We start from the raw sequence: 16201 nt of genomic DNA on the forward strand, positions 1-16201 counted from the left end.
GAAACTGTTGAAATGTTTGATTAGTGATCAGAATGATTGACGGACGGTCGGAGACTCTCGTGTGTTTCTCGTCTCCAGTAAACTAAACCGCTTCTGTTTCTCTATTTTTCTATTTCATCTGCAGCTGCTGAATAAACTCGTGTAATAAAACATCTGTTCAGATAAATGTTGATTCAGCTGTTAACAGCTGATAGTTTGTTAAACCTGCTGCAGTCTGAGGATTGATTATTGATCCGGTATCAGTCGCTCTTATCTTGAAATAAAGGCAAACTATGATCAGTGTTGATGTTATTGGCTGAGTGCTGATCATGTGATGGGAGGGACACGAGGTGGGAATGTTGGGAGCCTCCCAGCATGCACCAGGGCAACAGGTTCATGGTCAAAGGTCTCATGTTGTGTGTTAAACAGCGTTTCTACTGTTTATTCACAGTAAATGTGAAGAAAAACCAGAAGATGCAGCTTTAACTGCATCAGTGTGTTTCTGCAGTTTAACAATCAGACTCTGTTGTCCCAGTGCATGCTGGGAGGGTTCCCAGTACACTCATGTAACAGCAGGCACATGATCAGCCAATCATAGAAACGCTGTGTGAAATTATGTAGAATAAAGTTTATAGTAATAAGATAATAATTATAATCTGATCTGTCAGTTCAGTTAAACTCAGTAAACTTTGAATTGTTCCTGAGGTGAAATTAGAATAAAACATAAAACCAGACAATAAAAACATCAACAGACGTCACAAAGCTGCAGCTTCATTGAGTCTGAAGCTGAGTTCAGTCAGACGAAGCCGACAGGCAGAACGGAGAGCAGATTATATTATATATAAAGATATTAATCCAGGAGGTGTTTGGGTTCAGCCTGTTCTTAAAGATGGAGAGAGAAGTGAAGAGTCCAGCTGACGGCGAGATGAACTGTGACCCTCTCGGCTCTCCATACTCAGGGTCGTGTTGTGGTTCCAGGAGTCTGGCAGAGCATAGTCAGCCGGACGGACTGTAGACCTGCAGGAGGAGCTGCTGCAGTCAGGGTTCACAGGAGGAAGATGATCAGCTGATCAGGAAGAAATACAAAAGAAAATGTACCTAAGTGTCTTCACAATTAAAATGTCTCCTCAATAATAAACATTTGGCTCTTCAGTAACAAGGAAAGTGTATAAAGGAGGTTTTTTTATGAAAATAAACACAATAAAAGCTGCAGGTGTTAAACTCATATATCACTGATGCAGGTCTCCACTGAACCTCCAGTTAGAAAATACTAAACAGAGGAAAGAAGACTCAGAAGAGCCTGAACAGACCACTTCCTGTCTGATAACATCGACTCTGTTTCATAAATAAACTTCAGCTGAAGCTTCGTGTCTTTCTGAGAACTGGCCTTCGAAGGGTTAACGTGCAGTTTGTTTAAACAGCATTCAGGCTCCACCTCTCTGCTCTCATTGGCCGAGTTCTGATGATAAAGGAGTTCAACTCCACCCATCTGTGTTTTCACAGTGGATCTGGTCTCTCAGAGTCCAGACCTCCAGACACCAGGACCTGCAGGATCTGATCCAGACCAGGAGCTCAAAGATGGGTGAGCTTCTTTTCTTTTCTTTTCTTCTCTTTCATGAGTTTAATCCTCCCTTCATCACACGTCAGCAGCTGCTGTAAGCTGACATGTTCCTGGTGGAGTGTGGTGGGCTCAGGCTGCTCGTTGTTTGTGACCTTTGCTCTGTTTCCTGCCGTCCACTCGCTGCAGAGTCTCTAAAGGTGCATTCAGGAGCTTTTCAACCGTCTGTCTGTTTGCATAAAATCAACAGAAAGTTTCTTCAGGTTCAAACTGTTGCAGGAAAAGATTGAAACTCTGATGAAGCTGCTGTTTGTCAGATGTTCTTCCGCATTTTCATTTTATTCCTTTGTGGCAACAGAAGAGAGAAAAATAAAAAGTTTCTGGGACAAAACTTTGATACGAATTACAGTTAAAGGTGCAGTAACGAGTCTAATCCAACACAATCTTTGTCAAATTCAGCAAATATCTGCTCACGGTCTGCTAGCTGTGTGTTCATACAGTCCCGACTCTGTAAACAGGAAACAAAGTGGTTCAGACCGATCCAAACAACACTGCTCCAGCCAATCAGCAGAGAGATCATGTGATCCTGCAGCGATAACAGATTGAATCTAAATGTTTCTGTTGTGATGAATCAGTAACTTCTGATGTTACTGATGCATCTTCATCGTAGTCCGGTTGTTCACTATTGTTCTAATTATTATTTATATTTATTCATTATTATTATTATTAGGAATCCAACTTTTGCATCGTCACATCCTTGCTATGAACTATGGGTAATATTCCAAGCCAGCAGACCTTGACACTCTCAGACGCTGTTGGTGACCTTTGACCTGTTGTTGTTGTGTTTTCTCAGCCAGCTGCTCAGGATGTGGACCAGGATACAGCAGCCCGCTGGACGCCATGAAGGGTGAGACGGTCTGTCGACAAACTGTCTGTCTGATCCGCAGCCTGCGTCTCAATGTTTTCAGACATTTCTCTATTATTAAGTGATATATTGTAGTGTTCAGACTTTTCATAGTCGTGATAACCGCGCTGATGGTGACATGAACGCAGCCTCGCACGGCTGCAGGTGCATTTCCGTCCTCTCGTCTTTATTCATATTTTCAGTGAAGTGAAAGTGTAAAAGTTTGCAAATCAATAAAAACAGAATCATGAAACGTGACTTAAACGTCCACTTAAGCTTCTGATTTGTGATCTTTTGCTGTTTTTCTGGTAACGAATCTTCAGTCTGGTTGTTTTCTTGCTGCAGGTCCTCGGGAGGAGATCGTCTACCTGCCCTGCATCTACCGCAACACCGACACCCTGAAACCCGACTACCTGGCCACCGTGGACGTCGACCCCAAATCGCCCACCTACTGTCAGGTACGACGAGTCTCCTGCTGCTCACCTTCTTCTTCTGCTCCGGTTTATCGTCATGTCTTTGTTCTCCCATCGGCTCTGTCCTCCTGCTGGATCAGGTTTCCACTTCTTCTTCTTCTTCTTCTTCTTCTTCTTCTTCTGGTTGTTGTAGTTTCTGTTTCTACCTGCAGAATCTTTCTTAATTCTCTCTCCTTCTTGTGTTCTTAAATCTTAAACAGTCTTTTAAATCAACAGAATCTGGAAGTTTTTTTCCAGATTTGTTTGTATAAATAAACTCTCTACTTTGACCCTAACGTGACCTTTAACCTCTCCCTCGCAGGTCATCCACCGGTTATCGATGCCGAACCTTCGTGACGAGCTGCACCACTCCGGCTGGAACGCCTGCAGCAGCTGCTTCGACGATGCCTCCAAGAAACGAAACCGCCTGATTCTGCCGTCGCTCATCTCCTCCAGAGTCTACGTGATCGACGTCGGGACGAACGCCAGAGAGCCACGAATCCACAAGGTACCGACAGCACGCCGCCGACACTCAGTCACACCTCAGGGCAACACGTCGGGCATGTCGAGGTGTGTTATAGAGGTCTGATTATCAGGTGTCTGCCAACATGTTACGTACAGACTGCAGAGAGAGTTTATTAAAGCTCCAGAAGGTTCATCTGGTCCCGACAGTCGCTTACACAAATATCTGCTTTAAATTTGGAGAAATTACTCTGAGAGCAGAAACAGGAAAAGAGAAAACTGTGAGAAAACAGTGAGAATGTGGGAGGAGGAAGAGGAGAGGGAGGGGGAAGAGAGTTGGGGGGGAGGGGCGGGGGGGGGGGGGGGGGGGAGGGGGAGGAGGAGGAGGAAGAGGAGGGGGAGGAGGAAGAGGAGGAGGAGGGTTCATCCTGAGTTCACACTGCATGATAAACAACTTCACAGCTGTTCTTTAACAAAATTTAAATATTTAAAAGACATTTGACTTGCTGCTGATGCGGGAAATGAAAACTCTTCCCGTGTTCGTCAGTCTGATGAATAATCTGAACGAGTCACTGTTTAATCATCAACGGTCAGTTCTCCTCAGACACTTTGGTTGCTGGTTGCCTCCCAGTCTGAGTTCATTCTCCTCTGCTGGAAAACCCAGATTGTTTCCTTCAGGTTGGGAGTGAGTCTCTGCTCCAAGTGAAGGAGTTTAAGTATCTCAGGGTCGTGACCAATAACAGACAAAGACAACAGCTGCAATTCCAGTTTCAGTGTTTCAGCTGTAACAGCTGCATATTTGTCCCTGTGGAGCAGCATGGAGATTAGTTAGTTGTGGACCTCTGTGAATTTTGCTGCAAAACTGAGTCTGCTGCTGACCTCACTTTCTGATTCTGCCCCCGCTGGTCATGTGCTGAATTGCATCTCATGGACACGTAGTGTTAATGTCTGACCTGCACAGCCATGCGAGGTAGCCATGATGCAAGCAAAGCAGTCTAAGATGGAGCCGCAGATCAACAGGCGGATTGCAGTGATGTGGACTCTGTACTAGACTGCGGTGGTTCAGTAGGAGCTGATCCTGAAAGTGAAGCTCTGGATTCAACAGTGGATTTCTATTCCAGTCCTCAGCTATGGTCCTGGTCTCTGAGTAGTGACTGAGAAAGAACCATTACTCCTTCACATTTAGGAGAGTTGGCATCTCCTGAATGCCTCTTTGTGGATATATTCTGGACATGTCAGACTGGAAGGAGACCCTGAGCAAACCCAGAACATGCTGTAGGGATTATACATCCCATCAGACCAGGGAACACCTCAGGGTCCTCCAGGAGGAGCTGAAGGACCTGGCTGAGGACAATGATGTATGGGCTACTTTGGTACCCAGACCTGGATAAGTAGCAGAAGATGGATGGAGCATGTTGTGACTTCTGTTTTAAAGAGTTCTTTATAAATCATTGGTGGGTTTTCTTGCGGATGTGTTGTGTCTTCAGATGGTGGAGCCTGTGGATCTGTACTGGAAGTGCGGCCTGGCGAACCCTCACACCAGCCACTGTCTGGGCAGCGGTCAGATCATGATCAGCTGCATGGGAGACCCGTCAGGCAACGGCAAAGGTGAGACCACCAAAAGACTGAACCAACTGTGCAGACTTTATAATAAACACAAGGAGTAATGGATTGTTTCAGGAACATCAAACACTGTGGGGACCCTCTTGTTAGTTTGACCTGCAGCCTCCAGTAGACAGTTTCAGGTAGTGCAGCTGTGAACTCACTGTCATACCTGATGTTATCTTCTCAGGTGGTTTTGTGCTGCTGGATGGTGAGACGTTCGAGGTGGTCGGTAACTGGGAACACCCGGGTGAAGCGGCGCCCTTCGGCTATGACTTCTGGTACCAACCTCGACACAATGTGATGATCAGCACCGAATGGGGGGCGCCCAAAGCTCTGGTTGATGGTTTTAATCCTGCCCACATCAAAGATGGTGAGTCAGAATTTTTTCCTTCTTGTGTCTTCTTACCTTTCACTCCTCTGATGTCACAGAAATCTTACTGGGTACTTTCATCCCTGACCCTGTAGGTTCTGAACCTAGTAAGACTCAGGGGTTTTAGGTTCTATATAATAAACTGAAGTTGACATTCTCATCCCAGACTCTAGACTTTAGTCAATACCATAGTGTCCTGGGGTTCTTGTCCAGTAAGGGTCCAGTTAGTACTGCATTGTTCCAGGTTTTGATCCCAGTAAGACTCCAGTCAGTAAATCAGGCTTTTAGGTTCTGATCCCAGTAAAACAACAGTCAGTATTTGGGTTTCTTGGTTCTGATTCCACTAAGATAACCCCAATGCTACTGAGGGATACATAGTATGGCCTTTGTGGGGAACCATTGTCAGATTCTACAAAACACCAATCAGTACCACAGGGTTCTGATCCCAGTAATACTCGGGTCCTTACAGCAGGATTTAAGGTTCCTATCTTAGTAAGTCCCCAGTGAATAACATAATGTTCTAGGTTCTGGTTCTAGTAAGTCTCTGGTCAGTACCACAGGGTTCTAGGTTCTGATCCCAGTTACATTCAAGTCAATACTGCATGGTTTATATTCAGATTCTACAAAACATCAATCAGTACCACAGGGTTCTGATCCCAGTAAGACTCAAGTCCTGACAGCAAGATTTAAGGTTTCTATCCCAGTAAGTTTCCAGTAAGTAACACAAGGTTCTAGTTTCTGATCCTCGTCAGACTCCAGCCAGTAACACGGGTTTCAAGGATCTGATTCCAGTAAGACTTTAGTTGGTATTACAGGGTTCAGATTCCAGAAAGACTCCAGTCCTTACAGGAGGTTCTCCAGTGAGAAACACATGGTTCTAGGTTCTGATCCAGGTTCTCTGGACTCTCAGCTGTGCCTTTGGATGAAACTCAAACTTCAGCTCACACGAGTTTGTTGTTGTCCCAGGTCACTACGGCACCTGCCTCCATGTTTGGGACTGGACCTCCCACAAGAAGCTGCAGACACTCGATCTAGGCGAAGATGGCGCTATTCCCCTCGAAGTCCGGTTCCTCCACAACCCCGACGCTACTGAAGGCTACGTGGGATGTGCTCTGCGGGGAACCGTGTTCAGATTCTACAAAACACCAGTCAGTACAACATGGTTGTGATCCCAGTAAGAGTCCAGTCAGTGAACACCAGTCAGTGTGTTTCTGGATGATGAGGAATGAACTGTCTGTTTTTGGCCTGTGTGTTTATTGTGTTCTGGTTGATCAGTGATCAGTTGGATTCTGCTCTGGAGAGAAGGAGGACTGCCTGAAATAAAAGGCTAGAAACTAGATAACCCTGAACTTTAGACTGTTTCAGCAGGCAGGTGAGTCACCGCAGGTACGTCACCGCAGGTACGTTTGGATGTTCAGTTCAGTTCAGACTTTATTAAGACACAACTCATGGGCAGTCCATAGCACAATAAAATACAAGATAAAAAAAAGAAAGAAACAATATCTAAAATAGAAAAACAAACACAACAACAACAAAAAGGCATTCTGCAATGATCAGACATTTACATTTAGGCAAGAACGCCAACCGTTCCACGTTCTAGACGAGAACCTGACAGAACTCAGCTCAGAGTCGGTTAAAGCTGAAATAAAATACATCTATATATAAGGTTTCATATTACAGCAGAGCAGGTGGGTTCACCAACATTAACAAACAGTCGGCTTTAAGCAGCAGCTTCATACTGTCATTAAAAGCCACTGTGAGTCTCTGCATGCTGCCTTTTCTGCAGCAGCACCACAGGTGGGTAGAATATAGTGGACCACAACAAGCTGTAAACAGAGACGTCTTCACAATCACTGAACACAAACTAAATTTACAGACAAAACACCGCCCTGTTGAATCGAACTGTTCACATGGAACAGAGCAGATACAGAATTTCCCCATTTAAAGGTTCTGTATGTAGGAATCAGAAATTCCTTCTCATTAGTGACATCTGCGGCCGTTAAATGAGCTGCAGTCAACATGCTGCTGTTCACAGTGTGAGACTGTTGCGGGTGACGTCTTTTTCCTGGCTTACACTTCCCAGTCTCACTCCGCTCCCTGCACCAGAACCTGACCCGACCCACAAACCACAAACCACCAACTTTTTTTTTACCAGGTTTACTAAACCCCGGCAGGCTCAGTGAGCTGCAGCCGGGCAGCAACACACTGTGGGTTTGTTGTGAAATGTGTGTTTATTACGACCTTTGGACACCAACAGAAGGGGTTGGCTATGTTCTGCTATCACTCTGGAGCTCGTCTTCTGCTCCTTTGGTGATGAAATCATGTTGTTTTAGCTCTGTGTGCTCGGGAGTGGGCGACTGGCATTGCAGGGTGTTTTGTTGTGAAATGTGTAGCGGTTGATGGAAGCAGCTAGCTGTTTCATTAGCTGGAGAGCTAATATCTGCAGTGTGTTTCTAGTCAGATAGCATCGTTTTTGTTGTGTTGTGGTGTCGTTATGCCGGTTGTTTGTTGACGTTAGCGGGAGAAAGGCGAGGCACTCGAGAGCGCGCAAAAACGTCGCTTCTGTTGAATTTTCACTGAAAATCCGGCCCGGATCCTTCACATATAAATCAGTCCACAGACTGTTAAAACAACCATTTATTTATGTTACATTACTACCTGTTCACCATCACAAACCTTTAATTCACATCGTCTGATGAGAAAACCAGAAAACCAGGATTCTAAGTGGAAATCTAGGAACCCCTCTTTGATATAATTTGTTAAATAGTTTTTCATGGTTTACACAGTCAAAGGCTTTAGAGGCATCAATAAAACATAAAAATTGTGGAATTTCGCCCATTGTATTTATCTAAAATCTCCTATAAAGCAAAAATATACATATCAGTGCCATATTTACTTGTTGTGTTGTTGTTGTGTGTTAAAGTTCTCTCCAGCTGTCTGGACAGATTGCTGCTCAGGCTACAGGCCTGTAAATCTCCCAGCTGTTTAGTTTACCAGCTTTATGTTTAATGGTAGGCACTAGTATAACAGCTAAAATAGAGTCAGGTAGAATACCATGCACTAATAACCGAGTAGTTTTACTAGCAAGCTTTAAATGTTCAGCAGTTATATTATGTATACCAGATGCCTTTTATCTCCCAGCTTCATGACAGCATCTTGGACTTCTTGTGGGGTAACAATCACATCCTCAGTGTTATCTGTGTTGCCCAGTATAAACCAGTTGAACAGACCATAGTAATGTTTCTGCTGACACTTACTTCATCAATATTGGATGGCAGCAATGTTTTACAGTTATTCATGATTCTGACTTCTTTCCAGAAATCATTAAGACTATTATTTTGCAACTTTCTCACAAGTGAGTCAGATTGTATTCTCATTCCTTTTAATAAACTGAAGGGCGTATTTAAAATAGATTTGTTTATTTCTACCTGATTCAGGCTTTACTTTAAAAGCTCTTTTACAGTCATTCTAACCTTATGTTTATAAAAAGGCCTTCTGGAGATGAGGACAGATTCCACAATACAATCATTCATCAGCATCTTTTGGTGGTTCAGTACATCCCAACAAGGTGTCCAAAACATATTCCTTAAGATCCTCCTGTTGAATTAGAGCAGTGTCATTTCCCTGCACTCGTGTTGCTGTCGACAGACAGTAACATGGGTATATTGCTTAAATTAACAACATAGAAAAGGGTATATGGTCAGTATTGGCCAGATCATAATTAATCTCCATGTGCATCAGCTGTGCATACGCAGGATCAAACCACCATCAGAGCAAAACTGTATGAAGTGATTAATAAATAAAGAATTAACATCAGAGACATCAGCATTCATATCTCCAACAACATAGATGCAGGTGAATAAATCCTCAATAAAAGACATGACACGTGTTGATCTACTGAGATATTCCCCGACACTCATAGGGTGTATAAATGATCTGAATGATCCAGCTGATCATATTTCTTATTCTATAAAGTAGCAAGTAGCTATAAAGTCTCTGCTGCTGATATCCAGCGATCCATAGCCGCAGTTGCCGCCCCCACGTTCTCTTTCACCCTCGTCAAGCTAGAAACTTCTCCGCTCACCCGCTCCGGTCTGCGCAGCAGCGCTGAGTCGTCCAGTCAGGTGGACGCTCATCCAAGTAGTGCGAAACAAACCTGCAAATGTTTTCTCTGCACTCATTAAGCACTTTCAAACACGCCATCCAGCAAAACCAGCAAAACAGTTTCATCGTGGTTTAGTGTCCTCGTTACGACAACAAGAAAGTTCAAAAGCTCGTCTTCCATTATCACCTCCATCAGCCGCCATCTTGGTTTCAAATATCTTCATGATGGATGAAGCGCTGACAGATTCAGTGTTTGTGTCCACAGAGAGGAGACTGGGCTGCAGAGAAGGTCATCAGTGTTCCCAGCAAGAAGGTGGAGGGATGGATGCTGCCCGAGATGCCTGGTGAGTCTACCTGTCTGTCTGACTGTCTACCTGTCTGACTGTCTGTCTGACTGACTGTCTGTCTGACTTTTTGACTGGTTACCTGTCTGTCTGCGCAGGTCTTATCACAGACATCCTGATCTCATTGGACGACCGTTTTCTCTACTTCAGTAATTGGCTGCACGGTGACATCAGACAGTATGACATCACAGACAGGAGGAACCCGCGATTGGTCGGCCAGGTCTGATGCTGCGACACCTTTTCAGAGATGATGTCGAACAGGTGAAGCCTCAGAGTGAGACAGCTCACCTGTCTGTCTGTTCCAGGTGTTTCTGGGAGGAAGTATCATCAGTGGCGGACCAGTCAGAGTCCTGGAAGACCCGGAGAACCAGCCGCAGCCCCGCCCACGCATCATCCAGGTACCACAGACAGGAGGCAGTGAGACAGGAGAGAGGAGAGAGTGAGACAGGAGGCCGTGAGACAGGGGGCAGTGAGAGAGGAGAGAGTGAGACAGGAGAGAGGAGAGAGTGAGACAGGAGGCCGTGAGACAGGGGGCAGTGAGACAGGGGGCAGTGAGACAGGGGGCAGTGAGACAGGGGGCCGTGAGACAGGAGGCAGTGAGACAGGGGGCCGTGAGACAGGAGGCAGTGAGACAGGGGGCAGTGAGACAGGGGGCAGTGAGACAGGAGGCAGTGAGACAGGGGGCAGTGAGACAGGGGGCCGTGAGACAGGAGGCAGTGAGACAGGGGGCCGTGAGACAGGAGGCAGTGAGACAGGGGGCAGTGAGACAGGGGGCAGTGAGACAGGGGGCAGTGAGACAGGAGGCAGTGAGACAGGGGGCAGTGAGACAGGAAACTTCAATATGGCAATAAACACACTCAGAGGAAAAGCAGCATTAAAAACTTAAAAAACAAAAGTTACTCAACATAAACATTCACAAACCCCCCTAAACCCCCTAAACCCCTAAACCTCTAAACCCCTAAACCTCTAAACCCCTAAACCCCTAAACCCCTAAACCCCTAAACCTCTAAACCCCTAAACCTCTAAACCCCTAAACCCCTAAACCCCTAAACCCCTAAACCTCTAAACCTCTAAACCTCTAAACCCCTAAACCCCTAAACCCCCTAAACCCCCTAAACCCCCTAAACCTCTAAACCCCTAAACCCCTAAACCTCTAACCCCTAAACCTCTAAACCCCTAAACCTCTAAACCCCCTAAACCTCTAAACCTCTAAACCTCTAAACCCCCTAAACCTCTAAACCCCTAAACCTCTAAACCTCTAAACCTCTAAACCCCTAAACCTCTAAACCCCTAAACCTCTAAACCCCCTAAACCTCTAAACCTCTAAACCCCCTAAACCTCTAAACCCCTAAACCTCTAAACCCCTAAACCCCTAAACCTCTAAACCTCTAAACCTCTAAACCTCTAAACCCCTAAACCTCTAAACCCCTAAACCTCTAAACCCCTAAACCTCTAAACCCCTAAACCCCTAAACCTCTAAACCTCTAAACCCCTAAACCCCTAAACCTCTAAACCTCTAAACCTCTAAACCTCTAAACCTCTAAACCCCTAAACCCCTAAACCCCTAAACCTCTAAACCTCTAAACCTCTAAACCTCTAAACCCCTAAACCTCTAAACCTCTAAACCTCTAAACCCCTAAACCCCTAAACCTCTAAACCTCTAAACCCCTAAACCTCTAAACCCCCTAAACCTCTAAACCTCTAAACCCCCTAAACCTCTAAACCCCTAAACCCCTAAACCTCTAAACCTCTAAACCCCTAAACCTCTAAACCCCTAAACCCCTAAACCTCTAAACCTCTAAACCTCTAAACCCCTAAACCCCTAAACCTCTAAACCTCTAAACCTCTAAACCCCTAAACCTCTAAACCTCTAAACCCCTAAACCCCTAAACCCCTAACCCCTAACCCCCTAACCCCCTAACCCCCTAACCCCCTAAACCCCTAAACCCCCTAACCCCCTAAACCCTAACCCCTAACCCCCTAACCCCCTAACCCCCTAACCCCCTAACCCCCTAAACCCCTAAACCTCTAAACCCCTAACCCCTAAACCTCTAACCCCCCAAACCCCTAATCACTAATCCCTAATCCTAACCCCCTAATCACTAACCCCCTAATCCCTAACCCCCTAACCCCTAATCCTAAACCCCTAAACTCCTAGCCCCCTAGCCCCCTAAACCCCTAACCCCCTAAACCCTTAACCCCTAAACCCTTAACCCCTAATCCCTAAACCCCTAACCCCCCTAGCTCCTAACCCTTAAACCCCCTAAACCCCTAACCCCTAAACCCCAACCCCTAATCCTTAACCCCCTAAACCCTTAACCCCTAATCCCTAAACCCCTAACCCCTAACCCTTAAACCCCCTAAACCCCTAACCCCTAAACCCCAACCCCTAATCCTTAACCCCCTAAACCCTTACCCCCTAACCCCCAACCCCCCTAACCCCCTAACCCCTAAATCCCCAGCCTGAGGACTCGCATCAGGATCACATCTGGATCCTTATGTTTACTATCTCTCACTCTCCACCTGTCTGTCTCTCCACCTGTCTGTCTCTCCACCTGTCTGTCTATCTCTCCACCTGTCTGTCTATCTCTCCACCTGTCTGTCTATCTCTCCACCTGTCTGTCTCTCCACCTGTCTGTCTGTCTCTCCACCTGTCTGTCTGCCAGGGGAAGCGTGTACCTGGAGGTCCTCAGATGTTACAGTTGAGTTTGGACGGTTTGAGACTTTATGTGACGACGTCTCTGTACAGCGGCTGGGACAAACAGTTCTACCCCGACATGCTGCGGTCAGTACTCACTACTGCAATACTACTGCAGTACTAATACCACTGCAATACTACTGCAGTACTAATACTACTGCAATACTACTGCAGTACTAATACCACTGCAATACTACTGCAATACTAATACTACTGCAATACTACTGCAATACTAATACTACTGCAATACTAATACTACTGCAATACTACTGCAATACTAATACTACTGCAGTACTACTGCAATACTAATACTACTGCAATACTAATACTACTGCAGTACTACTGCAATACTACTGCAATACTAATGTAATACCACTCATACTACTGCAATACTAATACTACTGCAATACTAATGTAATACCACTGCAATACTACTGCAGTACTAATACTACTGCAATACTAATACTACTGCAATACTAATACTACTGCAGTACTACTGCAATACTAATACTACTGCAATACTACTGCAATACTAATACTACTGCAATACTAATACTACTGCAATACTATTGCAATACTAATACTACTGCAGTACTACTGCAATACTAATACTACTGCAATACTAATACTACTGCAGTACTACTGCAATACTACTGCAATACTAATGTAATACCACTCATACTACTGCAATACTAATACTACTGCAATACTAATGTAATACCACTGCAATACTACTGCAGTACTAATACTACTGCAATACTAATACTACTGCAATACTAATACTACTGCAGTACTACTGCAATACTAATACTACTGCAATACTACTGCAATACTAATACTACTGCAATACTAATACTACTGCAATACTACTGCAATACTAATACTACTGCAGTACTACTGCAATACTAATACTACTGCAATACTAATACTACTGCAGTACTACTGCAATACTACTGCAATACTAATGTAATACCACTCATACTACTGCAATACTAATACTACTGCAATACTAATGTAATACCACTCATATTACTGCAATACTAATACTACTGCAGTACTACTGCAATACTACTGCAATACTACTCATACCACTGCAGTACTACTGTAATACCACTCATACTACTGCAATACTACTGCAATACTGCTGCAATACTAATACTACTGCAATACTAATGTAATACCACTCATATTACTGCAATACTAATACTACTGCAGTACTACTGCAATACTACTGCAGTACTACTGCAATACTAATACTACTGCAATACTAATACTACTGCAGTACTACTGCAATACTACTGCAGTACTACTGCAATACTAATACTACTGCAGTACTACTGCAATACTACTGCAATACTACTCATACCACTGCAGTACTACTGTAATACCACTCATACTACTGCAATACTACTGCAATACTGCTGCAATACTAATACTACTGCAGTACTACTGCAATACTACTGCAGTACTACTGCAATACTAATACTACTGCAATACTAATACTACTGCAGTACTAATACTACTGCAATACTAATACTACTGCAGTACTAATACTACTGCAATACTAATACTACTGCAGTACTACTGCAATACTACTGCAATACTAATACTACTGCAGTACAACTGCAATACTACTGCAATACTACTGCAGTACTACTACTACTGATAGTACTACTGTAATACTACTGATAGTACTGCTGTAATACTACTGATAGTACTGCTGATATTTCTAACATAAACTGTAACTATAATCAAAGTACTCGGCCAAAAGTATGTGGACAGTTTGATCAGGTTTTCTCTCTGTGCAGATAAAACATTATATAATACTTTAATATATATATTATTATTATATAATACTTTAATATGTATATTATTATTATATAATACTTTGATATATATATTATTATTATTATTATATAATACTTTAATATATATATTATTATTATTATATAATACTGTTTATTAATGTGTTCATTGATTAAGCCGTTAGTCTTAATTACAGCATCGTTAATGGGTCATTGAGGTTGATTGAAGTACTGTGTGAATGTTTCAGAGAGGGTTCAGTGATGATGCAGATCGATGTGGACTCTGTGAACGGGGGTCTGTCCCTGAATGAAAACTTCCTGGTGGACTTCGGTAAAGAGCCGGACGGTCCGGCGCTTGCCCACGAGCTGAGATACCCGGGAGGAGACTGTACGTCTGACATCTGGCTGTGAAACCTCACTAACAGTCTCGTATAGAGAAATAAAGTTTAAATTCCACTTCAGCAGATTAATCAGGTAATAATCAATAATCACATCAGCATTTAACACATTAACCTTCATCATCGCATTCATCACTGCCTCCAAATCACTTTTATTTCACCTTTACAGTCTCTGAAGGACACCTTGCACCTTTCATACAAGTTATTGTTATTTAAAGTGCTTTACAGCGACTGACCAACTAATGAAATCATCATTATAATCACTTTTCAAAATAAAACAATTCAGTAGAATCAAACTAAATAAAATGAGGAAGGAAGTAGAATAAAATAACACAATAAAATCATATGAAAACGTTATTTTAGAGGTGAATCATGTTGTCAGTGTGTTTAAATACACGTCTGCTGTCTGGCTGGTTTATCAGAGAAAACCTCACATGTTTTCCTTTTATTGTGAAATTTAAATGTAAAATTAATTTTGTGTTTTTAACAACAAAACAAACAAAAATAAAAACATTCCTGCTGAATAAACAAGTGTTGATGTTACATTTAAAAGAAAACTCGACTGTTTCTGGAAATTATAGATTATAGTTATAGTTTGACTGTAAAGTTTAAAAAAATCTAAATAAAAACATTAACTATAAACTTACAGAAACTCAACAAACTGCAGATAAAACATATTATAAGCAAAGTAAAACAAACTGGTGACATTAATAACAGGTGCCGCTGCATCACATCCTGTAATAATAATAATAATAATAATAATAATAATTAACAGCACAAATATAAACAGTGAAACAGCAAAGACAGTTTAAAGTGAACTCGTCTCTGCTTTCTGATCCTCGTGAAGACTTTCCCTCCATCTGATTTATGACTAATAATTAACTAATAACATCGATTAAACACACAAACTGACTCTGTTGCAGACAGACAGATTAAATAAGATTGTTAATAATAATAAAGTCGACCTGTAAACTGTGTTTCGTTCATAAAGATGCATCAAACAGACGCTGAATGTTCTATTAAACAGACCCGGTGTGAGTTCACGCTGCTTCACCTGTGCAGGTGTGAATGTTCGTCTGTGTTCATCCTTCAGTCTGTTGTTGTTGTTTAACTGTTTCCTGTCCGCCTGCCGTCAAACTGTTCACACTCATGATGACGTTGAAATAAAGTTTGTCTGAAGCGTCGTCTGTCTGAGTCATTTAAAGGCAGATTCCAACAATTTACTGACAGGAAGTATGTTTCAGCCTGAGAGACACAAACACGACGTAGAGAACGAACCAGTCATCAGACTGACGAGTTTAAACGTTTCTGTCTGAAGCTTCATAGAAAGTCTTCAAGTCAGATCAGTCTTTGTTTTAATGCATAAAATCAGTGTATGAACTGAATCTGGGCACAGACATGTTTTACATTTAGACATAAAAATGTTTGGTTTTGGCCCCTCACGCATGTCAAAGGGTGGACAAAATATTAGGAACACTCCTGTACATCAGCAGCACCGACTACCAGCTCAATAATAAACATC

General features: G+C 43.1%; 1 protein-coding gene across 1 annotated transcript; it reads left to right on the plus strand.

Annotated features, from left to right (window-relative positions):
* Positions 1-1460: 1460 nt before the first annotated feature.
* On the plus strand, positions 1461-15863 carry selenbp1 (selenium binding protein 1). Its single transcript, XM_067600242.1, has 12 exons — positions 1461-1561; positions 2391-2444; positions 2787-2899; positions 3216-3401; positions 4843-4963; positions 5148-5330; positions 6297-6478; positions 9700-9778; positions 9877-9998; positions 10084-10176; positions 12445-12563; positions 14530-15863. Exons 1-12 carry the CDS (start codon positions 1558-1560, stop codon positions 14690-14692), a joined length of 1419 nt encoding a protein of 472 aa, XP_067456343.1. The 5' UTR covers positions 1461-1557; the 3' UTR covers positions 14693-15863.
* The last annotated feature ends 338 nt before the right edge of the window (positions 15864-16201 follow it).

This window comes from Thunnus thynnus, chromosome 10 (assembly GCF_963924715.1).
Source record: "Thunnus thynnus chromosome 10, fThuThy2.1, whole genome shotgun sequence".
NCBI lineage: Eukaryota > Metazoa > Chordata > Actinopteri > Scombriformes > Scombridae > Thunnus > Thunnus thynnus.